Raw genomic sequence first — 27,021 nt, forward strand, 5'->3', positions numbered from 1 at the left:
ATTTGCAACATATTGAATGTAAGTGGCTCTGATTAAAATGTAATCAAGACTGACTGATCATGCAATTAACCAATATGTTGGAGTGTAAATACACTAGACATGTGGTTTTGCAATCTGGCAAAAGCTAGACTCCAATCAATTCACTACTGCTGTTTTTGTAGTAATTTTTTTTTCACAGTGAGAGCTTCTGAACTCATCAACATGCACTTCAAAATGTTGTCCCAAGTAACACACATCAACCACCAACGTCAACAGTCTTGCACTTTTTAGGGAATGACTCAAAAAGATAAAAACTACTGAGCCTTAATCAACTTGTCCATATGTGTGATATACTTCCTGACCACAACGTTACAGATATTTGTACACCACGAAGGTATTCATATACAGTTTAGATACACCCAGTGAGATGGACATTTACCCTTTAACAGTCAGATAGTGGGCATCAAAGGTCACATATAGCCGTAGTAGATTGTACTGAGTTTGGACTTGACCTTTCACTGACCACTTAACTAGGCTATTACATCATTACCTGACCTGTTATGAATCCCAGAACCATTCTTAGAACCGTATGTAGCAATTCTAACAATATCCACATAAAGACAAATACAGCTAACCCCAGAGTACAACTGAAGCCCTTTTAGGAGGAAAGCCCTACACACAGCACAACAATGATGTCTGGGTGTGTATATGTCAGGGATTTATTGGCTAGGCCATAAAAAGAAATAACTATATAACAGGGCGGGTAGAAAAAAACTGTGGTGTCTGGGAAATTTACCTCATCATAAGTAATTTTGATTATCAATAAATATAGAATCTAAAGGAAAAGTCTGATAAATCACATCTACGTAAACAACTGATCAAAGCACTTTGTAAGATATTTAACATAGAAAGTGGCCATACATTTTAATTTCAAATGCCTTAATTGTATGTATGTCTTATAACTGGTGTAGCAGCACTTAAAGAAAATGTTTTCATGTAATTCTAAGTAAAGGTGAGTATATCTGCTACTTTAAACCACACACAATGATCAGCCCTGACCATGACAGCCTGTATGTGACCTAATTCTGTGGAGGACCTTTGACAACTTCAGTGTCGGGGTGAGCCGTTACTCCCATGTTCCTCCTGCTCACAGCCTCAGCAAAGAGAGGTCAGCCATAATGAGGACACACTGAAAATAAAAGTGGAACAGTGGTAAGGTAAACGGACTGCTGCATCTGTGTGTATCTGTGTGTGTGTGTGTGTGTGTGTGTGTGTGTGTGTGTGTGTGTGTGTGCAAGTGAAAGAGACAGAGACATAGAGAGAAGAGACAGGGCCTTGGACAAATGCAACCAACTACCTGAGTAAGACACCTTAAGCATAATTAAAAGCTTAAAGTATTCATCCCTTGAATTGTGAGATGTCAGCATTCACATCAGGTACTAATAGGTCATTTAAGTCTATTTTAATCAGTGTCAGTCACACTCACAAGTGCTGAAGGAAGGAAATGTGTGTTTCCAAGTCTTACAGTACAGTATGCCAGGTATACCAAACCCCAACAGTGTATAATTAAGACAAATATTATTCAATGTAAGCATTCTCTGAGGCTAATTCGTTTTGCACCAGACATGCTCTTATCAGTGTTGAAACAGTAAATGACAGATGACTAAGGTAAAAAAAGGTAACACAGAAATTATAGTTCTCATCAACACGTCTGCACACACAGAGACAGACGGACACACACATGCAGACAGCTCAGCAAGACTATTGTAAAGTCAGTGCTGCGAAAGGCCAACTATTAAAGGATATAGTGGTTTGGACTGACTGTGCAACAAACAGGCTTATGATATATGGCCTGTCCTGCTGAGTGAATCAAGCTACTCAGCAACATGTCGCATCACATTCTGCCAAGTAGTGTGCCATAGCAGTGACTGTGGTGAAGGACACACACACAAACAAACATACACAAGCAAGCATATGCATAAATATCTGCATTAAAGCAGGCGCAAACATAAAAGAAAATGTTGTCCTTAAAAGGTTTTTGGAGATGCACACTGGAACAAACCACAAGACGCTTCCACAAGTTCTTCTATCTGTCACTGCCAGAGGGTGCCAGGATGTAAGGCTCGAGCTTTTCTGTTTTCCTCAACCATAATCATCACACATATTAGCTGTAGGTCACTCCAGCAGATATTTATAGAAACCCCATCTTATGCAATCCACAGAACCAGACTCAGCTACTCTGAGTCAGACAGAGAGGCAGGAAAGAACAAAGAAAGGGGAGAGAGAGGGGCAGGGAATGAAAGTGAGCCAGATAGACAGAATGACACAAAAAGGGGCTATGACAAAAATAGTGAATGAACCTGCAGGCTGGGGAGAGTTTAATGGAAGTATAGAAATAAAGGAGTGACACTAAGAAAAACTAAAGTAAACCTAAGGAAGCCCAAAATGAAAAGGGAAGAAAAGACTTAAAATTTAGACTTGCATAAGATTTGTCTATACTATTCAAAGTCTTCTGAGAAAATATGAACAAAAAGTTTTTATTTCATTTCCTAATTGTATGCTAAAGAGGGAAACTGAAACTGACCAACTCACACTTTTCTACCTGCACTGCTACATAAAATGAATGGCTGTTTTTTCTTGAAATGTCAGTTGAGTGGCACCATACTTTTAAGCAAAATGTCATTTTTTATAACATTTTTCCTTCTTTATGCCTGTGATAATGTAAAGCCACATGAAATCATCAACTCAACACAACTGTCCGCTTCACTTCAAAAGGACAGGAGTACGTGACATGCAACAGCACGTTATGAGCCACAGTACTCTTAGCTACGATTTAACAGTTGGTGCCTTAAACTGTGACGATGCAGCTTTCCAAATGGTGACAAATCTACACAAAGGCCAACAGTCGAACACATTCTGACATATTTCTATTCCAGCAGCACACTCTGGACTTTTGTGGTAGAATTTACTGAAATATAGATGTGAATCACTGTTAAACTTGCATTTGTAATATCTCATAAAGAGTGTTTCTTTATTCATCATAATTTGTGAACAGCAAAAAATAGGACCTAAAGAGACTAAGTGTATTTTTTATTTGTAATGTCATGCAGACTTAGAACCAGGAAATGCTTTTGTGATGATGAGTTTGAGATCAATCTTGTAGACTCTAGTTTGAGCGTTTGCACCCACTCAGCTTCAGTGGTGCTTCCAACTGAGATTTTCACTGAAAAAAACTTTTTAGCTTTGGCCTCAATTCATTTCTGTAAAACTATGAGCTGTGTAACTCATTTAGGCTCTGAAGGATGCAAGTAAAATTTCAAAGTATTAGGATTAAAGTAATTGTCAAAGAAGGTTTTTTAAGGCAAGTGGCCACACACCTTTTGCCATACAAAGAAATTTCAAGGTACATAATCCTGACTTTACTTTTCAATTGTTTCACCAGTGTTTCCACAACAACAACACTGTAATAAGTCTAGTTTCAAAGATGGATTTGACTAACAGGCTACAGTGGATATGGGGTGTAGGGGTTACATTTTACAGCACCTGTGGGCGTGTGCATGTGTTTGCATATTGCCTCTGCAGCCTGGTTGCATTGTCAGGCCTCCCCCTTTATTCATTCCTTTGCACTGTCCTAAGATATATACGTTAAGGTTACTTTTGAAAACGCCATGCTGTTAAGTAACCTTACATTAAGCTTTAAACTGCCCCTGGCAGTAACTCAGTTGCTCAATCTGGTGACCTGGCATGGAATGTCATTTTTATGTTGCCAATGGTATGAGAAACAGAGTACCTTATTAAGTGATGAGAAAAACAGCAGGGGAGGTAGCCTAAGGCATAAGAAGGAAATGTGCTGGCAGCGGCCCTGCTCTGTGTTATGCAATCCAAAAAAACAGTTTGAACATGTAGATCCTCCAAATGTGTAGATTTTTATGGTTGAGATTCAGTTGCCAATTAATCCACAGAAGAAGTTTATGGACATCCATGGACAAACACAGATAGATTAATTAAATGATGCCAATGAATTTAATGTTGAATTTGAAGTTCATTCAAAATGAAACATGGTCAGAGTCCTGAAAGACACTGCACGATGCAACTATAATATTATAGAAAGCCAAAGTAATGACATTCAGGCTAGCCTCTGTTCCACTAACTTCTGTAACTCAGAGCAATCTGTCATTCAGCATTTATTTAATGACTTTCTGAAAAAAAAAAATTAAGTGTGTCCCTGGGATATTCTAAGACAAATCTGAATCTGCTACAGCAGTTGCAATAAGAAATAGAAACCTTTGTGACTTTAAAAAGTTAAAGAATGTTTAAAAAAAACTACAAGCAGGAGAGGGCAGGTTCTTTAGTCATAACTCTGTTTCATCAATATCCATAAAACTCAACAATGACCTCTTCTAAAGTCAGTTTTTCAGCTTCTAAGTTGTAATCTCAGCTGTCTAGAAACATCTATAGCACTCTGTCTCTCTGTCCTGCTGTTATTGTTGTTATTTATATCAGACATGTCTGAGCTGGCTGTGACCTCTTGACTCGCTCAGGGACTCGCCTCTTCTGTTGAGAGTAGTGATGTTTAGCCTGTGAACATCTAGGGCGTATGGGAAATGGTCAGGAAATGATTGTTCCAAGGCTGTATTTTAGCTCTTAGCATAGTTACAAATGTCAATGGGAGTTTTGAAAGGTTTTCTTACTTTTGGCACACAACCCACAAATTCCAGTTTCACAGGTCTCTATAGGAAAGGATTTTTTGTGTTAACTTGAGTGACAGTCTAGCTGATAATATGGCTGATGTCATATATAATGTTCATCCTTCTTAGGCATTTCAAGTGACATTTGTGTGTACCTTACTTTATCCTTCAGGCTTAACACCACAGCCAGGTGACTGTAATCCATCTACAGACGACAGCTTAGATACTGAATAACAGCTTTGAATCTTTAGCTGTCTTGGCCTCACATACAACGGGCTATCTAGAGGCTGTGTAATCCACACCAAACTGCCACCTAAACATTAAGCTAAAAATCAAAAAGTGCTGTTTAAACTGATGAAGCTAACATGCTTAATAATGATCACATCATTAGTGAGCCCCTCAGAGCAGTGTCTCTGTCACACCAGTGTCCATGAAACACCCCCGGATTCCTCAACCCAATACAGAGCTAAAGAGTTAGACAAAAATAAACTTACTCTTAAAAAATGTATAATAATTCAAATACTGTTAACATGTTAAAAAGAGGTGTGATCATTATTACATCAGTATATGTTTTCAAAGAAACACAAAGAAACAAACAGAGGTGAAATGAGGCCAAATCATCTGTGCAAAAATTGCTGGTGCATTATTTAAACAAACTGCAAAGACATAACACAGTTTAGCATCATCTCTTCATTGATGCATCAAAATTAACACAAAATTAAACATACCAAAAACAATATGTCAGACATAATATACATTTTGTAGAAAGGTAGACTAGGGATATTTACAGAGGCCATTTAGTTACAAAATTTTACAAAGTGTTGAAGTGCAAGATCAACCCAATTAAATCTGAACTATTAACCTCTTACCAAATAAATATTAATGTTCAAGTGACACCTGCTATGAAGCTAGTCGAAAATATTTATATTCCTGCCGAGATTAATTAATTCTGAATTCATTTTCAAAAGCAGCCACTGCTAGCTGTCCTTTGTCATACTGTCTACTGACCACTTCCACATGCTACAAAATCAAGCAGGACAACCACAGGCAAACATGAATAGTGAGCAAGAAAGCAGAGCAGGACTCCATATCAAAGGGCCAATATTCTTTTCCGTTTTATATAAACTATACTGTTGTCATCCATTACACTATGAACCCCATTGGAACAATTTCATACAAACCTATAAACAGATAAGTTTGAACTGAATGAATAAATGAGTGCTGCTGCTGACTTATTGCTCATCTCGTTTGTTTGCACATGTTGGAAAGCAGTTCTCTTCAATCTAAATCAGCAGATTAAATGTTCGGTAAACAGGTGGGCTTTACTGTAATAACTATGTTATAATTATTAGAAACAAGCAGAGTAAAGGATGAAGGAGAATGTAAGAATGAAGGAATTTAAAGAACTACGGATTATATAGCCTTAGTCAGTTGATCATGCACCAAATCTTTGAGTGTTATAATAATATGTGTAAAGCATTTGTAAAAGGTTTAATACTTTGGATTTGGTGCAAAAAAATATTTGTATATCCTCTGCCTGCCAAGTTACTGCTCTCTCCCCAACATATGAGTGGCCCAGTCCAATTATTCGCTAAAGGAAGAGAAGGAGAGCAGAGATAAGCTGTCTTGCATGGGAAGATCTGCTCTCTCATGACACAGAGCCCTAGGAGCTTATCCTACATGTACACAACAGGAAGCCAAAGAAGAGTTCACTGCTCTCTCTCTCTCTCTCTCACACACACACACACACACACACAAATGCATGCAACAAAATCACGCAATACTAATATCATGGGAGTTGTAACTGCAAAAAGCTTACTAAAGAAAACATAACTAATGATTTAGTGTACGAGTCCAGCAGACTTGCACCCAGTCACATTTACAGTGACAGCATTGTAGCCAACCGATGGATAGCTGTCATCTCGTACTTGTCAATCAGCTGCAATCACAGAAAGGCTGACAGTTGACAGCAAGTAGCTAAGGTTTAATGTGGCACATCAAAGTGACGAGGGAGACTCAAACAAACTGTGAATCATAATATGAGGATTAGATGGTCTGACTCACCGAATGGTTGACTCCCCACATAAGCACGCTGAGCAGAGGGTCGCTGGCACGGAAGAGCTTCACTTTCTGAGCAACGAAGTGTTTTTTCTTGGTCTTCGTTTTACTCGCAATTGATGCGGCAATGCTGCTCGCCGAAGCCATCTTAAAGCAAACTGACTGGTTAATGCAGTCTGTGCGATAATCTCAACAGTGTCTTCCCTTGAAGCTGGCACAGTGGCCACCGGCTCACGATTCACTAACACCAATACTATTCATTTAGCCAGCTTGCAAATCAAAGTACCCCAATCCTTTTCTTCATCCAACGTCCTGCACAGCTTGACTGACGATATGGCCCTTCCTCTACAGGGACTGATATGGAAAAAATACGATGTGTTTTAAGTTAATACTGCTGCTCTCCTTCGCCTAACAGTCCGCCGCTTCCCTCAGCCCACATCACAAGTCACCTCTCTTCCTTCCTTAACTCGCCTGGAGCTCTCCGCACCCCTGCGATGTAAGGTCTCACTGAGCTGGCGTTAGCATAACCGAATAGCTTGCTAGCTAGCAAACATCAACGATAAATTTTGTAAAATTAAAAAACGTATAAAACGGGAAAAGCGCGAAGCCCCGTGACAGAAGAAAAACAAATTATAATGCAGCCTTAAAACAAATTGCTAAAATGACACGTTAATGAAGCTGAATAGCTAACTAAACGATCTTGTCTACCAGCTAACGTTGGTTTCTCCGACCTTCGCTAGCAAGCCAGCTTTGTAAGGTTAGCCAACCGACGGCACAAAGCAGAACGGGAGTCCGTTCACCAGCCAGCTACCATTAGCCTGCAAGCTAACTATTAACATTAGCTAGCAGCTCACAACTAGCAAGTGGCTCAGCTGACCTCCTACGCGTTTGTGGTCAGTCCGTAGAGATGACTAGGGCATATCCTGTCTTGCCCTGTTTGAATTGAAACACCGAAGACCAGATATTTAAACGTGCAATCAACGGGTGGTCAATTCTGTCTGCAGCACTGAGGTTCATGTGTGCCGCTGTCAAATGACAGCTCGACAGAGGGGAGGTGACAGCCTGCGCTTTGCAGTGTCTGCTGCGCTGATTCGCTGCAACCCCCTCCCTTCACCGGACCTTTGCTACTTTGCTGTGCTTTTTATAGCACACATGATCCTTTTTATATCTAAATTTGAATTATCAATTTCATATTGACAATTGACTTGATCAGAAATCTCAACCGAGTGTAAAAATATAAAAACTAACTGGATGTGTATCATTTTCAGGTGGGTCTATGAGTGTGAGTGTGCATGCATGAGACCAGGTCTTTGCCTTTGCCTATTGCAGCTCGTGTAATAATGCATTAGAAGAATAACCTGTACATCAACTCAGCCATCCCCCACCCGAGGCTTGCTTTAGCGTAGATTAATCACAGGCTCATTTCAGGCAGCAGTGATAATGTCCCACACCACCAGAGGTAATGTCTTTAGAGGACATTTGATTTTCTGGTGCAGACTGTGCTGTTTCCACTGGCACATTGCTGTGTCAGTGCCTCTCCAAGAGCAAGCGGCTTCACTATGCTGATGCTGTATAGCGCTCATTTGTTTTATGACTCATTCTTCACAGCAGCACTTTTACCTCAATACTGTTCCTATGACCTACACGGGACAGACTCAACACACACACAAAGCCCACTCACTCACATGATGTCCTACAAATTCCCTTTTGATTTTTCAACATTTCCCTTATTTTATGGAGGATTCCCATCTGTTTATGCAAATGTGAGAATTATGATCATTAGTTGATCAGCAAGCATACTCAGTTAGATAACTGATCTCAGTCTATCTCACAGCTTTCAAGGATTCATATTTTGTTTTTGCTGTCTTTGGCACAGTCTTGTAATTCAACATGTCACTGTGCATTATTTTACTGTACACTTTGTATTTTCATTGCGGTGTGCATTTGACGAATAAAACCCTTAACTAAACGTAGTTATAAGTTCTGACTACATTTACATCTATGTCAGTTTTGCGAATAAGCAACACTGTTGATGTCAGTCAACTTTGTCCAATCCACAAATGAAACCCAATAACGTAATATATATCTATTAAACTGGCTTGCCGATATGATAATAACCCTAAATATAGCTAACGTTCATAGTAATAAATGTTCAAACCCTTATATAGCCCAACGTGGCACCCGTTGCCTAGTAACGCAGTGTCACCTTCCGTTTCCAAAACACTAAACCTACTGTGTGGTTCTTCTGGTCGGCTAGCATTTATAAATCTTTGAGCTTGTCCCTTAGTTCGGAAAAATTTGGGTAAGTTGTAATGACTGTTTGAGATATCGAACCGCAAGCGTGCTTGTTTGTGTTGTTAAGAGTCATTTGTGAAGTCATTTGCCAAGCTGAGTAGCTGGCTAAGACGTTTGGTTAGCTTTGTAGTTTCAGTTGCTAAGTCTGCATGTATTTATATTTACCTATAATCACTAAACACTAGGCACGTTTAGTTAAAATTCAGTTTCTCTCTAAGGCCGCAGGATGGGAAAGAAAGTGAAGAAGGAGAACGAAACTCCATCCAAGGAAACGGTGAGACATATGATGAAAGCCTTGTCCTCTTTACCCTTTGATCAAGCTTAGCTAATATGATTCTGAATGGTACGCAATTTTGTGTTCACTTAAACAGACGCCCTGGAAACATACCGTGCATCTCAGGGACAGGATTATAAAGCATTTACATCTCTCTCTCACTCCACACAGTTTGAGGCACTACCATTTGAGGGCAAAACTCCAGCAACAGTAGTCCTGCTGCTGAGCTCACCAGAGGAGGACATCCTAATCAAAGCCTGTGAAGCACTCCACATATTTGCAGAGAAAGGTACAGTTGGCTACCCACTGCTAACCCCCCATATACATTTTTTTTTATTCATGGGCAACCTCCAGCTGAAAAGCACAATTTTTTGCTTGTGGCTGACCACTTGTCTGATCTTATTTCCTGACATTAATTGTAAATTCTACACCATCATCTAATATATTTTCATTATACCCTCATGAAGACATTTGTATGCTTTTGTATATCAAGAGCAGCTGACATGTTTAAAACTATTAACATGTTCTTTGTAATAAAAAAGCCCTTTTATAATGTGTATTACCATCTTGAATACTGTCCCATTTTAGTTTAAGGCCTACTTCTGCCATATTCTAGTATAGCTTGCTCACATCTTCACTGATGATAAATCCACTCAAGCTCTGTCTGGCACCATACTGAAGTTTCCTGTTCACTGTCTCCCCCTGTTGCTAGGAGATGAGAACAAGGTTTCTCTGCTGGAACTTGGGGCATTGGAACCTCTCTGTCAGCTCATCACTCACAACAACAAGCTGGTCAGACGCAATGCCTTCATGGCCCTGGGCATCATGGCCATCAACGGTGTGTCAGACAACACGTGTCATCAATGGGGACTTGCCTACTGAGGAATTTGATGGCTTACAATGGAACTTATATAACTAGTGGCTAACTGACATGACGATTTCCTGACAGGCAGTTGACTCTGCTGAATGATTTATTGACTGGTTTCAGAATTGATAGTTTTGTTGGCTTAACAGACTGAGTGACTGGCTGATGAGTTGGCTCACTGAATATCTGACGGGTTAACTTTGTCTCTTGTTTTCATTGAAAGGTGATGTAAAGAAGGCTCTGAAAAAAATGAATGTCATTCCATCAATTATACATAAACTGTCACTTGAAGGTGAGTAATTTTGATTGTAAGATTAGTTTTATTTATTGAACACTAGCAACAATAAAACAAAGAAAACCAAAGATGTCATGTTGTTTTCTCAGGCACTTTAAAAATATTTGTTACATACAATCATTATACAGCACATGCCTACTTATACATGTATATTTCTATGTGTTCAATCCTTTATGTTTCTGTTTTGTTTGTTTTTTTTACACATATTTTCTTTTCTATTCAAGAAGATACAGTCGTCCATGAGTATGCAACCCTGTGCCTGGCCCCTCTGTCACTGGATTTTGTCTGTAAGGTCCAGATCTTTGACAACAAGGGCTTGCCATCTCTAATTCAGCTTCTATCCAGTCCAGACCCAGATGTTCAGAAGAACTCGCTAGAGATCATCTTCAACCTAGTTCAGGTTACTCAAAGTCATCATTTAGAGGAAGGTTACAGAGCTAATATGGTTATAGGACTTTTCATTATAGACAAGTAGAAGTTATATTTATCAGTACCACAAAAGCCATTAAATACATCATTGTTTTATAAGATATAGTGTTGGAATTGGTGAACTTCAAATTGTTTCAAAATCCTTGTTATCCTCTTGTCTCCTCTGTTGTATTGTATGTGTGAAGGACTACCAATGTCGCCTGGCTGTTCATGAGTTGGGCGGGATCCCTCCACTTCTGGAACTGTTGAAGTCTGACTTCCCTGTCATCCAGCATTTGGCTTTAGAGACGCTGCAGAATGTTACAACTGATAAAGATTCACGCAGTACCTTCATGGAGGACCAGGGATTTGACAAGCTCATGGATATCCTTAATAACACAGTAGGTGTGTGTGTGTGTGTGTGTGTGTGTGTGTGTGTGTGTGTGTGAGAGTGAGACAAAACAAGCTTTTGTGGGAACACGTATATCTTAGTCCCGACCCTTACTTTTAATAAGAATGAGAAGAAAAAAATATGCGGTGTAATAATTAATAATAACTGCCTAAACAACTGCAATTTTAACTACTATGCTGCACATAGATAGAATCAACTTCCTGATGATCTCAAATGCACCCAACTCTAGCCACTTTCAAATCTAGATCAAACACTCGTGAGAACGGTGTTCTCCTATACCTTTGGTTTCTCTTCTGCATTTTTATTTTGATTGCTGCACTGGGGGGTAGCTTACAAGTTATTGCTGCACTACAACTGTACTTCTGATCCATTATTGTTTTTGTCCATTTCTTTTATTTCATTTTATGTATTTAATTTCATATTATCTGTTTTAATCTTATTTTATTCTACCTTAATTGATTTTATTCTGGTTTTTATTGTGTGTTGTCTTTGAATGTCATTCTAAAGCTATTCAATGTCTTTGTAAAGTACTTTGAATTACCTCAGTGTTTGAAATGCGCTATATGCACTGGTCAGCCACAGCATTAAAACTAGTAACTGGTTTTAATATTGTTACTGAAACTACAAAATATGTTCTAAATCACATTACTAATGGTTCAGAATGAACTCTTTCAACAGGCCACAGAAGAGATACACCGATCAGACAACATTAAAACCAGTCACCTGTTTTAATGTTGTGGCTTAGTGTAAATAAACTGCCATGCCTTGTCTTGCCTATGTATGCATTTTATATTTGCACAATTAGCTGTAAATAGTTCCCTTTGAATTAGCACGTTTCCTCAACAATACCTTTTTTATCCCTATATTTTTAAATCTTACAGGACTGCGGTGACCTTCATGCTGAGGCCTTACGTGTATTGGCTAACTGTTTGAGTGACAGTGAGTGTGTACAGCTGATCCACAAGGATGGAAGACTGACAAGGCTGATGGATTTTTTAGTCAACCCCAACATGCCTGAAATCCAGTCCAGTGCTGTTAAATGCATCGCCGGGGTTGCTCAGATCTGTAAGCTAGAGGGAGATGATACATTTCTTTTAACTTTTTAACAATAGATTTGAAAGTCATAATAACACGTTTGTATGTTTAGCTGAAAATCGCATACTGCTCCATGAGCTTAATGTGGAGAAGGTTCTGGTGGAACTTCTGTCTGAGGCAGACACCGGCGTGAAAACATCTACCTGCCAGGCTGTGGCTGCCATGAGTTTCCACCTAGCCAGTCAACACCGTATCAGAGACCAGGGTACATAGACATTCACATAAGCACCATATTATCAACACGCTGACTACACGCTTCACGCTGTGAAGTGTGAATGAGTTTGATTTCTGTGTGTTTCAGGTGGTATCCCTGCAGTGGTACAGGGGCTGAGCAGTGAGAACCTGAAGCTGAGAGAGGCAGCAACTCAGGCCCTCTCTAACCTCACACATAGCAACCACCTCAACGCATTGTGAGTGACAGACAACTTGAGCGCATTTATATACACACCACTATCCTCTTGGAATGAGGCAGGTATTTTTTGTCCTATTAGATAATGTCAATGCCATTGCCACAGTAAGTTAACCAAAAAAGAACTAGAAAACTTTAAGGTGCATCAGAAGATACATGCTACAAAATTTTAACATTATAGCTTTTTTGCCAAATGTGTTAAAAATAAGTTTGCAAGCTCTAAAAATGAGGCTTTGAAGGAAGCAGTATGCCCTCCTCTCCACTATTTCACTATTTCAATGATTTAATGCTTAATCTGTCTCCTCATAGTTCTCTCTCACTGAATATCTCTTTGCTCTCCCCTTCTCTCTTCCACATTTTTATTCTCCAGACAAATCCTCCTTGCACCCATCATCTCTCACTGCACTGACTTCATATTTCAATATTACTGTTTCCTTCAGTTCTCAGTTACTTCTACCTTCCATGCAGCATTCTGTCACTATCACTGTTCCTGCTGTTAGTTTTCTTCTATACACTACTTACAGTATCTTTCTGATACACATGTCCCCCATGTGCATGTATCCAGACTGCATTTATAGTCAAATCTGTGGGTTTGCAGTAAATCTTCCATCCATTTCTATGGTTTTTTCCAGTGCAGTGTATGAGGCAGGAGGCCATCAGATCCTTGTCCAGCAGCTCTATGGAAGCTGTTCCAGGACGGTAGCCAATGCTGCTGCCACACTTGGCCACATGGCAGGACAGGAAGATATCCGCTGCAGCATCTTGTCACATGGAGCCATACAAGCTCTGGTTGAGCCCTTAAAGTCCACAGATACACAGCTGTTGATCCACACCACACAGTGTTTGGCAGTGCTAGCGTGTGACACAGAAGCTAGGGCAGAGGTTGGTGTTTTGATGTGTCTCATGACTGCTCAGAATGCTGCCTTGTTATCATGATTGCGAATTACAAAAGTATAATAATGAAATTTGGAGATAAAGGAAATATCAGTTAAATTTACTAATACTGTTCTTATTCTTATCACACAACAAACATCTATAAAACAAACAAATGTTCATTATAAAAAATAGTAAATAATAGTTTACTATGAATTGTCCTGCAATATTTAATATGCTTTCCCTGAGTAACTAAAATTCAATGTCCCACATAGCTTCAGAGTGCTGGAGGCCTTCAACCACTGGTCAATTTGCTGCGATCCAATCACAAGGAGATATTGCAAAATGCATGCTTGGCCATTACTCTCTGTGCCAGTGATGTACCCACCACTGCGGAGATGTGCAAATTTGGGTAAGACACTGGAGGTCCATTGTTGAGTAATGTAAGCTACTACAATCAGATGTGGACTAAGTACACAGCTCCATTACCTGAGTCAAAGTATAGATACTCCTGGTCAAATATTACTCCAATGCAAGTAAAAGTTGTTCCGTCCCATTCTTACTTGAGTAGTACTGGAGTACTTGATTTTAAACATACTTAAGTATCCAAAAGTAAATTTCTTATGTCAACATTGTATTGTTCCACAGTGCATTTACAATGTTGAATTGATACAGCCTACTGTATGCACTAAGTTACTGTAAAACCTGCAGAATAAAAATCTTGTAGAATATGCTACAAAGCCTGTGGAAATTGACATATAAACCCAATTGAATCAACAACAGGACAGCCATTGTGGTTTTCATATTTCTTTTTTTTTTTAGGCAATGATGACGTTTGGTTGTTGTAATAACAGAAAACATTTAAAAAGAAATCTTTCTTATGCCTAAAACTTCAAATGTAAGATAAGGCCTTGGGTGCTCTGGTGAAGAATCTTCTGCCCAAAGTTTATCTAGTGTAGCCATTGTTAGGCCACTGCCAAGTTCAAACTGTGCTGTTCAGAAATGCAGCAAGCATAAGTAAACGAACTTGGTTACTGTCCACCCCTGACTACAATTCAGCAATGAAAAAGCACAGTAGAAGTGTAATGTTGGAGCATTCATCTCTTGAATAGCCAGTAGATGGCAGTATAGAACAGCATAATACATGGCCATGTGGTTAAGTATGGGTCATTTTGTTCATGTGTTTATATTTGCTTATATGTGCATTTTTATATATATCATAAATATCTGAGTATCTGTATGTGCTGGTGTGCTTGCTGTGTTTATGTGTGCCAGAGCCCTAGAAATGCTTCAGGAAATCAACCAGTCAGTGAATCGTAGTAGCAGTTTCAGCAAGATGGCCATGATCAGCCTGATTAACTGCAACTTGCCTGTGAAATACAGCCTGACAGGTCATTTGGCTTCCACTGACATTATTAGTGATGGTTTCTACGATGCCGGGAAGGTGAGTGCACTATTGCAATTTATGTGCTACAGAAGTCAATTCAAGGAATGTAGATTAAATTTGAATAAACAGGTGTTAAAACTCCAGATTTCATTTTGGAACCTAAACTTGCTTTTCAAGGTTTCAGCTATGTGATCACAGTAACAGGAAATTAGTTTTCTCTGTTCCCTCTATCTTTCACAAACAACAGATGAAATGTAAGCATTTTGATGGTTAACATATGAGGCTCATTATTTCACGTGATAACATGGTCTTTCTTTCTCTCTCTCTCTCTCTCTCTCTGTGTTAGGTTCCTGCAGGTCAGAGGATTCTGACTCTAGAGGAGCTGTCCAGGCAGCCAGTTAACCAGCACCGGCCCATCATTGTTGTCAACACAACAGAAGAGTACGAGTCCAATATCACAACACATGGATTAAAAAAATTTGTCCTAAAATTACATACATAAAATATAAAGTGCATTTCTCATCATGGCTTTCCACATATCCCTTAGTGCTTTCGTTTCACATTTCAGAAAGCTGTTTTTAAGTAATCCCAAAACTATTACAACTAACTCAACCCCTTACACTAAACATAGAGCGGGAAATTAACCGGAGCAACCATACAAATAGCAGTGGACCATTATGCTCCTGCACTATCAGCCACACCATATAGTTTGTTGATACAATTTATTGTGGCTGTTAAATCACCCTCCCCTTGTCTGCTCCAATCCAGTGCTTCACTTTTCTTCCCTTCTCCTCTCTTTTTTCTCCCTCTCCCCTGTTGCCTTCATTGTACCCCATTAGCGTGGCCTCACAGGGTAAATGATCCCATTTTTTTTTTAAAGATGGTAACACACGTAGAATAAAAGAGCCTTTGTGTTTAGATAAATGGGCTTCTGAACTTACAGAACCACAAACATACACAAGTGCACATGCATGCACGACCATGAAGATGCAACTCAAGATGCTTTTACATAATACCATGTGGACTGAGACACACAAACAAAAACACATTATATGTGTTAAAGGCTGTACATGCACACACACACTAACGATTTCAGCATTCAGATGAATTAACGTTGCCAAAGAAAACAGTACCCCCTTATGGTACCTCAGGTCCACCTCATTTCCCGCATCTCCCCCCCCTTCATGCAGCATACACATGCAACATCTCAGGCATTCCTAAGCAGGGTGTTATGTAATCCATCCATGGGATCATCCATGGCTTGGTATGAGACAAGTTAAAATTTTCAAAGCAAAATCCCTCATACTAGAATTAAATCTTTTTTTTTTCTGCCTTTGTCTCCTGAGCAAACATGGTGCCTCTTAGCTTTTGCTCCCATTTGTCTGCAAGATATTCTAAGGATCTAAGAATGTAGTAAACTGGTAAGACATGAAGATGAACCAGCTCCAGAAGTTTTGCAATCAGAAAATTCTAATCGTTTTAGTCATCAGCCTTTAGTCATCACCCTTACATTTTCTTCCATCTAGAAATATATACAGTATATATATGTATGTGTATATATATATACACACAAACATATTGATACACAATATATGTATTGTATGTTGTGTATCATATTTTTAAGACACTGACTCAAATTTCTTTTTAAATGTACTGTGTCTGTCTACAGGCAGAACAAAGACGGTGACAGACAGAAAGATGAGAGCCAGCCTGGGTCTCCTACACAGAAACCATGGAAGATGATGGATGATGTCTCATTGCAGGTTCTAGTTATAGAGGCCAAAAAATCCATCCTCCGAATGAATGATGAACAAGAGAAGTATGCTGCCTTGGCCAGGTGATAAATGAATGCAGGCAGGATATAACCAACATCAAGAGATGTCACGAGGAATTGAGAAGAAAAATCATGTGATATTAATTGATTGGCAGTCATTGTTATCTGGATCTCCAGAATCATGGAAACAAACCTAATCAACACACCCTTGAAAGTGTTTTTGCACACAAACACCACACTAAAAATGACAGTGGCATGAAACAGCATCGTGCAGATCCAGATACATGGTTGATAACACAATAGATAATATACACATTGTGAAATCTCAGGATACAAAACAAACACTTCACAAATGTTGAGGGTTTCTGCATCGTAACATGGTTTTGTGTACATGGATTTGGTTGTCAGGCTGGTGAGTGAAGCCATGGGTGGAGCAGTGGAGAGGGAAAAGTTGCACAAATTCTCATGGGTGCTGCACCTCAGCCAACTCAAGTTTCAGCTTCAGTCTAATGTGATTCCCATGGGATTGATCCGCAGGGGAATCTACCGTCATAGGGCACTTCTCTTCAAGGTAACACCAAACTACATTCCACACAGCACGATCAGCTTTTTCTCACTGTGCCAGTCTTTTACTTCTTCATTTTAATCTTTTTTATCCTATCTTCCCTTACTTTCCAGGCCTTACATTTCACCATCATCTTATGACATCTCTTTTAAACTCCCTTTTATCCTCCACATAGTATTAGTTTCCCTGTTTTCTTTTCCATCCCAGTTTCTCTTGTTTCCAAATAATCATACCCCGACCTGTCTCTTCTCTCTAACTTTTCAGTGTCTGGCTGATTGCATTGGAATGAGCAGCACACTTGTCAGGGGCGAGTACGACCGGGCTTGGAACGAAGTACTCGTCTTCAGTGGGAATCCTTCCGGCAATGGCCGCTATTCACAGCCCGCCCGCTTCATAGTAGACCTTATGCACCAGCCTGGAAGCCTATTGGCAACCAATACTCCTGCTGCTGTGAAGTACCAGACTATATAGACCAACACTGCTGTGTAGAAATACAATACTATACAGAATTATGCTGTGACAAGACATTTGATTTGTATTGTACCCTATATATTTGTCAGTAGACCTTTAAACCATACAATAGAATTATTCAAATCCTGACTTGATTATTTTGGTGCATACACAAGCCAAAAAGAAAAAAAAAGTGTTATCAGTGTTGTAACAACAGGTCAAACAAAGTCTCAACAGAGTCCAACTCAAGTAAGTTACAGTTGGTCAGCAAGTGGTCTTTACCGTCTGTTTCTGCCTCAGCTGAGGTCAGAAAATCTATTTTTGTCAGTTATTGGATCATTTATTAACCATGAGACATATTGCATGTTAACATTACACAGCACCAAAAAAAAATCATCTTATGTGTTTTTTTTTTTTTTTTTGGGTAGTTTTGTTGGAAAAGAAATCTTAATATTTACCGTCAGCCTGGTTTATTTTGCCCTAACTAAGCTCACGCGTTAACATTATGATGCTCTTTGCGCGCTGCCTAGCAATAAAAAGCCAACAAACCTAATCCACTTTGACCTATATAGCTTGAAGTGTGATTTTTGACCGGGTCACCAGGCTAACAGCCTGGATCAGCCGAGGGAAGACCGGCGAGAACTCGCCGCGGCGTAAACAATCCCGACGCAGCGAGTGCACTTGTCTCCCACTGAATCCTGCTCTTGATTTAGAACACACTGACAAACGCGATCATCCAGACTACACACAGCAGCAAACATGTCTCGATTCGTCTCTCGTCTCCTCGTTGTTGTTTCTCACCATGCGACAGCCAGAGCCGTGGTGTCACCGAGGAGGATCCCGTTGTTCATCCGTCCTGTTTCCACATCTCAAGGTACTGGGGGTCCTTTGTTTCCTTATTTGGCACTTTTTTTTTTTTTTTCTTGGATATACAATATCCAAACTTGTAGCTGCTAATCCCTGCAGGTGCACCATGCTGTAGTTTTCTCATGTTGGATATTAGGACATTTCAGTCTGTTGAGGCAGTTTGGTCAAGCTGTGATAAGAAACAGGCGGCAACAGGTTCCTGTTTGTACAAACAGGACTGTTAGCAATGGTGTCTGTTTTTCTCACACCTTATGCTTAATCGTGACTTTACTGTTCACTGATCGTTTAGTTGAAAAATTTATAACATTTTGATATTGATATTTTTGTAATATCTATAATATTAGCAGGGTTTAAGAATAAATGCTCGATTGGTTGAATGTTATATACTTTAGAAGTTCGGGTTGTGAAATGTGAAATTGTTATGACTGTTTCGTTAAAGAATACGTTACCTTCTTCTCTGGTGGCCTTCTCACTTCAAGCAGTTTGTTTCAAGTCACGTGATAAAAAAAACATTTTCTCAATTTAGCTCCAAAGTCCTCATGGTCTGTGGTGTTAATGTTGTGTGGAGATTGTTTGAATGTGTCATTGATGGGCAGTTGCCACACTCAATGTGATTTTTGCTTTATATGTTACATACTGATGGACCAATGGATGTAATTATTTCCAGTATAGTATCTTCAGATGCACATGCTGCAAACCATTATGTGACTAATTCATTGCAACTTCTGCTTTCTGCAGGCCTGCAGTCTCTCACCCGCTATGATGAGACCACAGACTGGCAAAAGAAACTCACCCCAGAACAGTATGTAGTCACCAGAGAGAAAGGGACTGAGGTGGTAAGTTTCATATGTGAAAAAATACAATAAGTTGTGAAAATAATGTTTAATAATAATGCCAATGCAACATTGTGTTCTGAATTAATAAATGGAAATGCAAACATGATCATCAACACAGGGATTTTTGTCAAACCAACACTATCTCAGTCGAACAGACTGACATAGATATTGTCTCATAATCAGCACAGTTCCAGGTGGACTTTGATCAGCACTTTATTGTTGACCTGAGACAAGATTAACCAGCCCAGCTACAAACCTTTGGTATATTATGAATTAAGAAGCTGCTTGATAAACAGCAGGACTTGAAACACATAGTGATTTTACATGTAATAAGAATAAGGTCAAGTCACTGTGTTGCTAATATGATGATACTCTGTTACTCGTGTGTCTCTGCTCCTAACACTGTTTTGGTGTGTGTGTGTGTGTGTGTGTGTGTGTTTGTGGGTGCTCGCAGCCCTTTAGTGGGATCTACCTTAACCATTATGAAGTGGGGATGTATCACTGTGTCTGCTGTGAGGCTCCACTCTTCAGGTAACAGATTACTCTTGAAGGGTCAAAGTAATATTTCATACACACATTCACACACACTTATTTTTTACACACTTATTTTATTCCTGTATAGGGCATATTTGTTAATATTGTCAGACTAAAATCTTCTACAGAAAATACTTCAATTTCTACCACAACAATGTTTAATGGAGACTCATTCCATCCTCTTTTGTGTTAGTTGTTAATAAATGCTCATTGAGAAAATGTTGCTCTCCTTGTTGACAGTTCAGAGGCTAAGTATGACTCAGGGACAGGCTGGCCGGCATTCAAAGAAGCTCATGGGACATGGGAGCGGGATGAAAGTCACGCCTCCGTCATTCGTCGCCCTGACAACAGCCTGGGTAGTGCTGGGACAGAGGTCCTTTGTAAAAACGTGAGTTGTGTTCTGAGCTATGAAGCCAAAGTTCAGTTTGCTTATCATAGCTGCTATAGGTAATATAGCATACTGCAGTTTTTTATAGAGCGCTGTAGATCAGAATTAAAAATGTGCATTTCATTCATATTTTGCATTCAGGATTTCATTCAAAATTCTCTTGAAATACATTGTATTTTTGTTTGATCGTTACATTTTTGGTGTGTGTTTTGCAGTGTGATTCCCATCTGGGACATGTGTTTGATGACGGACCAGACCCAACAGGTCAGCGGTTCTGCATCAACAGTGTGGCCCTCACATTTAAACCTAGAGAAAACAACAAACCTGAGAAGCCGGAGGAAAACTGATGAACTATATAGACTTGCCTAAACCACTGAAAAAACACTTACTGTATGTTTCCCAGTCCTTTGTAGGAGGCAAAATGAAGGTCATGGTTTTGACCAATACAGGTCTGGAAGTGAGAAGCTTTGTGTGTTTTAATGTTTGAATTTTGGTGTAAGTGGACATCCTGGGGTTTATTAAACTAAAATAAACTCATATTCAGAAGAACTTGGTTATATGCACTGGAGAGAAGACTACAAATCTGCTGATCATATTCTGTATTACATGATTCACACAAAATGTCACCTCAATTACCTAATGAAAAACATACTTCCTACCCTAATCACTGTATTGTTTTTTTTTTGTTTGTTTATTTTATTGTTTCCTGATTTTTTTCTTGAACTGAATGATCTATAAAAATGGGCAACATGAAACATAGTGGCTAACCCCAAAAAGAACTGTCTTTAACAGCATTATTATGTTGTCTTCATGTCTGAATACACTGGCCCTGAATTAAGACTACTCTTTCTGTAGAGATTGTAAAACACGGGAAAGTATAACATTGCTGCCTCTTGAGTTTTTCAGTCTGGTGCCACATGTACAAATCCAAATGCCTTGTCTGTTTCAGTAATTGCACAGAATCGACTGATAATTTGTCAATAAATGCACATTTTGTTTGTTCTCTGAATCCACGGTTTTGCTTTACTGTTCTGCACAGTTTTTAAGATTTATAAGCCAGTTCTAAATGAGAGTTTAATGCTGCCCTCTGTAGTTCAGATGCACACACTGCAACACTGCAACACTGCAGCCTTGTCTCTGCCAGTAAACCAAGTTAATATTTAACATTACTGACCATCCTCTGTTTGGCATTGTTTGTCTTTTGCAATATGTCTGTCTGTGCAATTCCTCTGTGTCTGAGTGAAGGGGAAGAGAACAGACAGAGACGGGGAGACAGAAAAACCGGAGAAGGATACAGGAAGCCGACAATCCTGATTCTTGAGTGTATTACTGACAGAGTAAGGATGGCTGGAGTGTGGCGATGCATCTTGGCAATGATGCTATTGATGTGTGTGTGTCTGTGGGATCACAGTGAGGCTGTAGGGGGGGCTGTTAGTAGGAAGCGAATCAAGCCACCAGTGTACAAGAAGCCAAAGATCACCCCTATTGATGTGGCCCCATCACCACAGCAAATAGACATAAATCGGGTAAGAAACTGGTGGGGAAGGCTAAGCATATTAACTACTGTATGCGTGTTTGACTGTGTATTATCGCTTTATTATTCACATGTCTGCATATTAACTGCTGCTTTAAATAATTATCTCTAGGTTGTCCATGTTGTGTTTGATATAAAGTGACCACTTTAAACTTCTATTCAAAATGAATTGTGACAAGGCTGGAAAAAGTTTTATGAAACAGCTGCGATGGAAAGAGAAGGTGTCATTTAACTGTTCGGTGAATTAGGGGAAGACTGTTTCCAGGCAGTGGACTGCAGCTGCAGCCTGAGTACACCTCAGTAAAGACTTCACTGTGCCGATACTTGACCTTTGCATGCTGACAGTTTGTTTTTGTTTCTCACTTGTTTGCACCATAATGGCACAATCACTCATATAAACAGAACTGCAAAAAAATCAATGGCATGTTATCACAACATATGAGCCAAAAAGAGGTATTTATTGCTTTGAGGAGAACAAGAGGCAAGTGAACATTGTGAAACAAGGATATTTTGTGTCACTTTCCATACGCTGGCTTATCCAGCAGGTTTTTGTCCTTAGTTAACATATTAATAATTTGAAAATATATTAAAAGCTCAGATTGAAATGTTATTTCAGGGGGTTGACCTCTTGAAACATTCTGTCCATGTACCCATGCTAAAAATGGCTGATTAACATATTGTTCCAGTGCCTCAAACATGCAAACATATGAGTCTGCTTGGTCATGGATTGGTCTGGGGGCGGGCAATGTGGACATGCTTGTGTAATTGTATCAACATGGTGTTTTAAGCAATAAGGGGGATTGTCAGTGAAATGGAATTTGAACAGAATGAAAGATAATACAGCAGGACATTTGAAACAGACCTCTTTTCATTAACAGAGTGGAGAATGTTTCAGGTATTACCCTTAATATTCCTGGTGATACCCTGGTAACATAAGGCAGATCCTGTGTAGAAAGGGTGGACAAGGTCATGAACAATATGATAAAGTGAAAAGATAGAAAAAAAACTTGCTTTAGTGGGAGAGGTAGCACGTTTTCTGTATGCAAAGTTTATGTCTGAGGCTTAACATATATGAAAACATCTTTTTTATGTTTTGTGTCCTCCGTCTCCGTCCACTTTGCCTGATCCTTGTATGTGTTACAGATGACAGGAGTATGGTACCTGCTGAACGTTGCCACCAAATGCTCGTACCTGATGAATCATGGAACCAGAGTAGAGCCAACACACATTGAAATCACATGTCCCCTCGCCTGTGACAAAACACTGTTCGTCAGCACTAAAACGCGATTGTAAGTCCCCACATACTGTGCATTTAGTGACTTTTTTGTACCGGAATTTACCAGCAGAGGGTGCAAATAAGTCATATATCTCTCCACTCACTTCTTGCTGACTTCATGCTCAAACCACATGTGCTTGATTTTATTTGTGTATCCAAAAACAGGAAGAAGGAGGCAGAACAGTTAATTCCATCAGCTTTCCCTCATCATTTTAAAAACGTTTAGGTCAACTTGACCTGGTTATTGCAGCAAGAATCAAAAATTAAATGGACAAAAAAAATGTTGTTTTGGTGGGGCATTCTGTGAAATCTTTGTTGTGATGAGTGGGTTATGAATCATTTTTGGAACAAGCAGGGGAAAACTTTTTTTTGTTTCTGTTTTTGCTCTGTCCCACATGCAACGTTAGAAAATTTATTCAATCAGAGGCCTGAAACAGAGACAGAACGTTAGATAACAGAAACTTGTACACAGTAAATTACCAAAGTTCACTCTACCAGAATATACAAAACTGTGAGCCAAATATAAATTGTATGTTCTGTTCTGATCTGTTCTGTTCTGTTCTGTTCTGTTCTGTTCTGTTTTCTTGTCAGTAATCACCAGTGTTGGGAGATACAACAGGTCTACCACCTCACCCCAACCACAGGGCGACTATCACTTAAAGGTCAGTCTTTCTATTTTATGACTTTATTTAGCATGACAGTAATTCACTCTGTCTCACCATTCTGTCTGTTATTTCCACCAGGACCTCATCCACATCTGAACACTGACATAGTGATTGCAGATACCGACTACAACTCATATGCAATCATGTACTATCAGAAGTTGGGCAAGATGACAATGAAGCTCTATGGTGGGGTCCCTAGGCCATGTGATTTTTGTTTGGTATTGTTGAAGAAAATTCACTCAAGTCCTTAGTTTCAAGTTTGCTGTAGTGAAGTAAGTTTATTGGTATCCCTGGATATGGTGAGCCAACTGACACAGAGCGGGTCTGAGGCAGTAGACTGACCCAGAGTGTAGGGCAGGGAGACAGTTATACAGATGCAGACAAAGGGATGGACAATTGTATTTACATATACCTGGGGTTACAGACATTTGGTCAGACAGGAAAGGAGGTTAGAAACAAAAGGTAATGTTTATCAAGAGGTCTTGTAGTGTAGCACCTAGGTTCAAGTTATCAGGGGGCAGGAAGGGCCCTTAGACTGAATCAGCATATGCATGAATAGGGCAGACGGGGCCCCTAGACTGAATCAACATATGCACAGGTAAGATGTTGTTAAGACAATGAAGCGTTGGTTATGTAAGAAGGAAGAAGGGGTGTTGTCCTTGATGAAAGGATCAAGGGGCCAACTCAGTAGGGTTATAGAGTTGTTCGTAGGTGTCAGCAAGTCTACACTGACTACACTTGTGTATATCCTTCCTCAGTATTTTAGATCTCAAAGCCAGCTGGTGGTTATGGATAAATTGAGACTACACTGGGTGTTAAAAATATACATTTGTGATGTCATAATGTTTGCTTCTGTGCTTTTTATACAGCCAGGTCTGTAGACAATCTGTCAGAGCCAGTGTTGACCAAGTTTGAGCAGCTTGCTGAAAAACAGGAGTTGGGCCTGGCATACCTCTTCCCTTTCCCCACATACAGTAGGTCCACGTCCACCTGAAAAACCAAATACAATAAACTACAGTATATTGATAAGGGCTATATTTCATGTAAGCTAGCATTATAAGCCGTAGAACACAGTCCATCTTGAATAGGTCAGCAGTACTCAGCATATTTATTTTAAAAAAGTAGTTTGGAATTTATTCTGCTACTTTTCAAATTAAAATTTTTTAAAAATCACAAAATACTGCATAACAATAAAAAACATAAAACAACACTTTAGCTATGCTCAAGCAGGCTGTCACTGATGCAAAAGATTCCTTTAAATAACAGTGTGTTAATTGTTTTTTTTCCTAGGTCACTGTGGTAGTGTGGACCAGGATCATGTCCTCAGTAAGTTAAATAAGAATTTTAACAAAATATGAAAGAAAAACATTCACATAAGAAGGAGAAATTATTTATGAGAAAGAAAACACTCTTAACTATGAAACTGAGAATTAAAAAAAAAAAAAAATGTAATCACCATGACATGCTGACATGTGTAAAATGCCATTTCCTAATACTGAGGAAGGTACTCTAGTTTCTGTAGAAAAGCACTGAACCCTTTCAGGGTTTTGTTGGTTAGTGTTATTTACAGGCTTAATGGAGACTGAATATTTTCACAGGTCATTGCTGTGCATTGAGAAACGTATTCAAGCTATGTAGGTCTCCAGACATATTTCATGCATTTCCTCATGTACAGTGGGATTGTGAGGAAGCTCATGGGTTCAGCGCATTACATGTAGATCACCGTTCCTCCTCTACAGCTGCTGTGTGTTGGTGGCTGAATGTAGGGATGTTTATTCTCCTTCCCTGTTCCTTTATATTACATTTACATTGTGTTCTAATTATCCAAGTCATGGCCATGTTCGTGCAGTAATGCCAATGAGTGAGCTTACACTACAGTAGTTGTGTATGAATTAAGTAAACTAATTGATGAGATATATTGTGATCGGCAAACTGTTGGCTACTGGATTATAAAATGTTCTGCTTTATTATTGATGTTGTAAAAGCTTTTTACAATGTTTTAGCTTTTGAATGTTACTGTCAACAGGCGCTACAAAGTTTTTTTTAATATTTTGGAGTTAGGAACGAACAGTAGAAGATTACGAAAGGAATACAATTAACAAGTCACAGACTTTGTTTAGATAATAACTTCCAATTTTAGTATTTCAACTGTACGAACAGCACATTTAATACACAGCTAAACTACAGTGCTTTAAAAATGAAAGTTAAAGCACCAGTCTAGTTTATAACCCAGGTTTGGGGTGAATATTTCATGGAATCCTTGGATGTAGTTTTTGCAAAAGTTAAATGGTGGACACTTTTACCTATCTCTTAAATTTCAGAATGCTTTAACATATAAGATGTATTGTATATTATGTATTATATATATAAATGATTTATGTATTATTCATATTATAAATAAGAAAATTGTGTTGGTGTGAAGATGTGCATTTATGACCAGCACTTATATAATGAAACTAGGATTGAATAAGCTGAATGCAGGGAGAGGGAGAGAGAGAGAGAGAGAGAGAGAGAGAGAGAGCAGCTCCAATGACCTGCCGCTCTGACCTTCCTGAATACTTCACGTTTTCTCCTGCAGGCTGTGCATGTGTTGGCCTCAGCTTGTATAACAATCACTTTTTAAAACCTTGTCAGCAACATTTTATCCAATCTGCACTGACTGAAGAAAACATCAGCACAGCCTTTACGCAATTAAACCTGTCAGTCTTTGTCTTACAGAATGTGTCCCCACATGTTGAAGAGCCAGAGCTGTGCAACAGACAGATCCAGTGTTCAGCAGTTCTCAAACCCACAGTACATCTGTCTACTGTATCGTTTAAAAATGTGAATATCAGCAGGAAAAGTTGTTCAAGGACGGCGCTGAGGCATTCAGATTGTGAAACTCACAACTGCAAATGTTACCAGTTTCACATAAATAAAACAAAATGAAAAAAAAAGGTGTCTTCAATAAAAATCAACAAAGAACCTGAATCTATGGGATGCCATTATCATGTAGTTATCATTATCATGTGAAATCCATCCCATCCTTTTATTCTGAGATTTAACATCCACAGTGTGCGTCTGCATGCATGCTTCTGGGTTGTGTAGGGACTCG

General features: G+C 39.2%; 4 protein-coding genes across 6 annotated transcripts in view; 3 read left to right on the forward strand and 1 right to left on the reverse strand.

Annotated features, from left to right (window-relative positions):
- Nucleotides 1-7,761, reverse strand: part of pip4k2aa (phosphatidylinositol-5-phosphate 4-kinase, type II, alpha a) — a 31,298-nt gene extending 23,537 nt beyond the window's left edge. For 2 of the 3 annotated variants that reach the window (XM_023416895.2, XM_023416894.2), the window contains exon 1: nucleotides 6,732-7,761. In XM_023416895.2, coding sequence (XP_023272663.1) covers nucleotides 6,732-6,872 — 141 coding nt within the window. In that variant the 5' untranslated portion in view covers nucleotides 6,873-7,761. The remainder of the gene's footprint in view (nucleotides 1-6,731) is intronic. The other variant, XM_023416896.2, reaches the window with a different exon arrangement.
- Nucleotides 7,762-8,954: 1,193 nt separating this feature from the next.
- Nucleotides 8,955-17,968, forward strand: armc3 (armadillo repeat containing 3). The gene is made up of 17 exons (XM_023417039.2): nucleotides 8,955-9,027; nucleotides 9,239-9,294; nucleotides 9,466-9,583; nucleotides 10,007-10,132; nucleotides 10,383-10,451; nucleotides 10,679-10,854; nucleotides 11,069-11,263; nucleotides 12,156-12,339; nucleotides 12,422-12,574; nucleotides 12,671-12,779; nucleotides 13,411-13,660; nucleotides 13,927-14,063; nucleotides 14,927-15,095; nucleotides 15,385-15,479; nucleotides 16,708-16,875; nucleotides 17,221-17,383; nucleotides 17,642-17,968. The coding sequence occupies exons 2-17, from the start codon at nucleotides 9,247-9,249 to the stop codon at nucleotides 17,846-17,848; spliced, it is 2,367 nt and encodes a 788-aa protein (XP_023272807.1). The 5' UTR covers nucleotides 8,955-9,027; nucleotides 9,239-9,246; the 3' UTR covers nucleotides 17,849-17,968.
- A 481-nt stretch (nucleotides 17,969-18,449) lies between these two features.
- msrb2 (methionine sulfoxide reductase B2) lies at nucleotides 18,450-21,461 on the forward strand. Its single transcript, XM_023417038.2, has 5 exons — nucleotides 18,450-18,701; nucleotides 19,433-19,530; nucleotides 19,985-20,061; nucleotides 20,305-20,452; nucleotides 20,668-21,461. The coding sequence occupies exons 1-5, from the start codon at nucleotides 18,587-18,589 to the stop codon at nucleotides 20,797-20,799; spliced, it is 570 nt and encodes a 189-aa protein (XP_023272806.1). The 5' UTR covers nucleotides 18,450-18,586; the 3' UTR covers nucleotides 20,800-21,461.
- A 209-nt stretch (nucleotides 21,462-21,670) lies between these two features.
- Nucleotides 21,671-26,897, forward strand: c8g (complement component 8, gamma polypeptide). Its single transcript, XM_023417040.2, has 7 exons — nucleotides 21,671-21,978; nucleotides 23,130-23,275; nucleotides 23,854-23,924; nucleotides 24,006-24,113; nucleotides 24,797-24,901; nucleotides 25,218-25,253; nucleotides 26,646-26,897. Exons 1-7 carry the CDS (start codon nucleotides 21,796-21,798, stop codon nucleotides 26,663-26,665), a joined length of 669 nt encoding a protein of 222 aa, XP_023272808.1. The 5' UTR covers nucleotides 21,671-21,795; the 3' UTR covers nucleotides 26,666-26,897.
- Nucleotides 26,898-27,021: the final 124 nt, after the last annotated feature.

This window comes from Seriola lalandi, unplaced genomic scaffold, assembly GCF_002814215.2.
Source record: "Seriola lalandi dorsalis isolate HSWRI2012SDOR001 ecotype SW California unplaced genomic scaffold, Sedor1 jcf7180002054570, whole genome shotgun sequence".
Taxonomy (NCBI): domain Eukaryota; kingdom Metazoa; phylum Chordata; class Actinopteri; order Carangiformes; family Carangidae; genus Seriola; species Seriola lalandi.

Bases quoted from the DNA above. Each gene is read 5' to 3' on its own strand.
- armc3 (XM_023417039.2), top strand. From the start codon at position 9,247: ATGGGAAAGAAAGTGAAGAAGGAGAACGAAACTCCATCCAAGGAAACG. The intron at 9,584-10,006 runs GTACAGTTGGCT...CCCTGTTGCTAG, and splicing joins CCACATATTTGCAGAGAAAG to GAGATGAGAACAAGGTTTCT. The intron at 12,575-12,670 runs GTACATAGACAT...TGTGTGTTTCAG, and splicing joins ACACCGTATCAGAGACCAGG to GTGGTATCCCTGCAGTGGTA.
- msrb2 (XM_023417038.2), top strand. From the start codon at position 18,587: ATGTCTCGATTCGTCTCTCGTCTCCTCGTTGTTGTTTCTCACCATGCG. The intron at 18,702-19,432 runs GTACTGGGGGTC...TGCTTTCTGCAG, and splicing joins TCCTGTTTCCACATCTCAAG to GCCTGCAGTCTCTCACCCGC. The intron at 19,531-19,984 runs GTAAGTTTCATA...GGGTGCTCGCAG, and splicing joins GAGAGAAAGGGACTGAGGTG to CCCTTTAGTGGGATCTACCT.
- c8g (XM_023417040.2), top strand. From the start codon at position 21,796: ATGGCTGGAGTGTGGCGATGCATCTTGGCAATGATGCTATTGATGTGT. The intron at 24,114-24,796 runs GTGGGGTCCCTA...CTTTTTATACAG, and splicing joins GATGACAATGAAGCTCTATG to CCAGGTCTGTAGACAATCTG. The intron at 24,902-25,217 runs GTAGGTCCACGT...TTTTTTTCCTAG, and splicing joins CTTCCCTTTCCCCACATACA to GTCACTGTGGTAGTGTGGAC.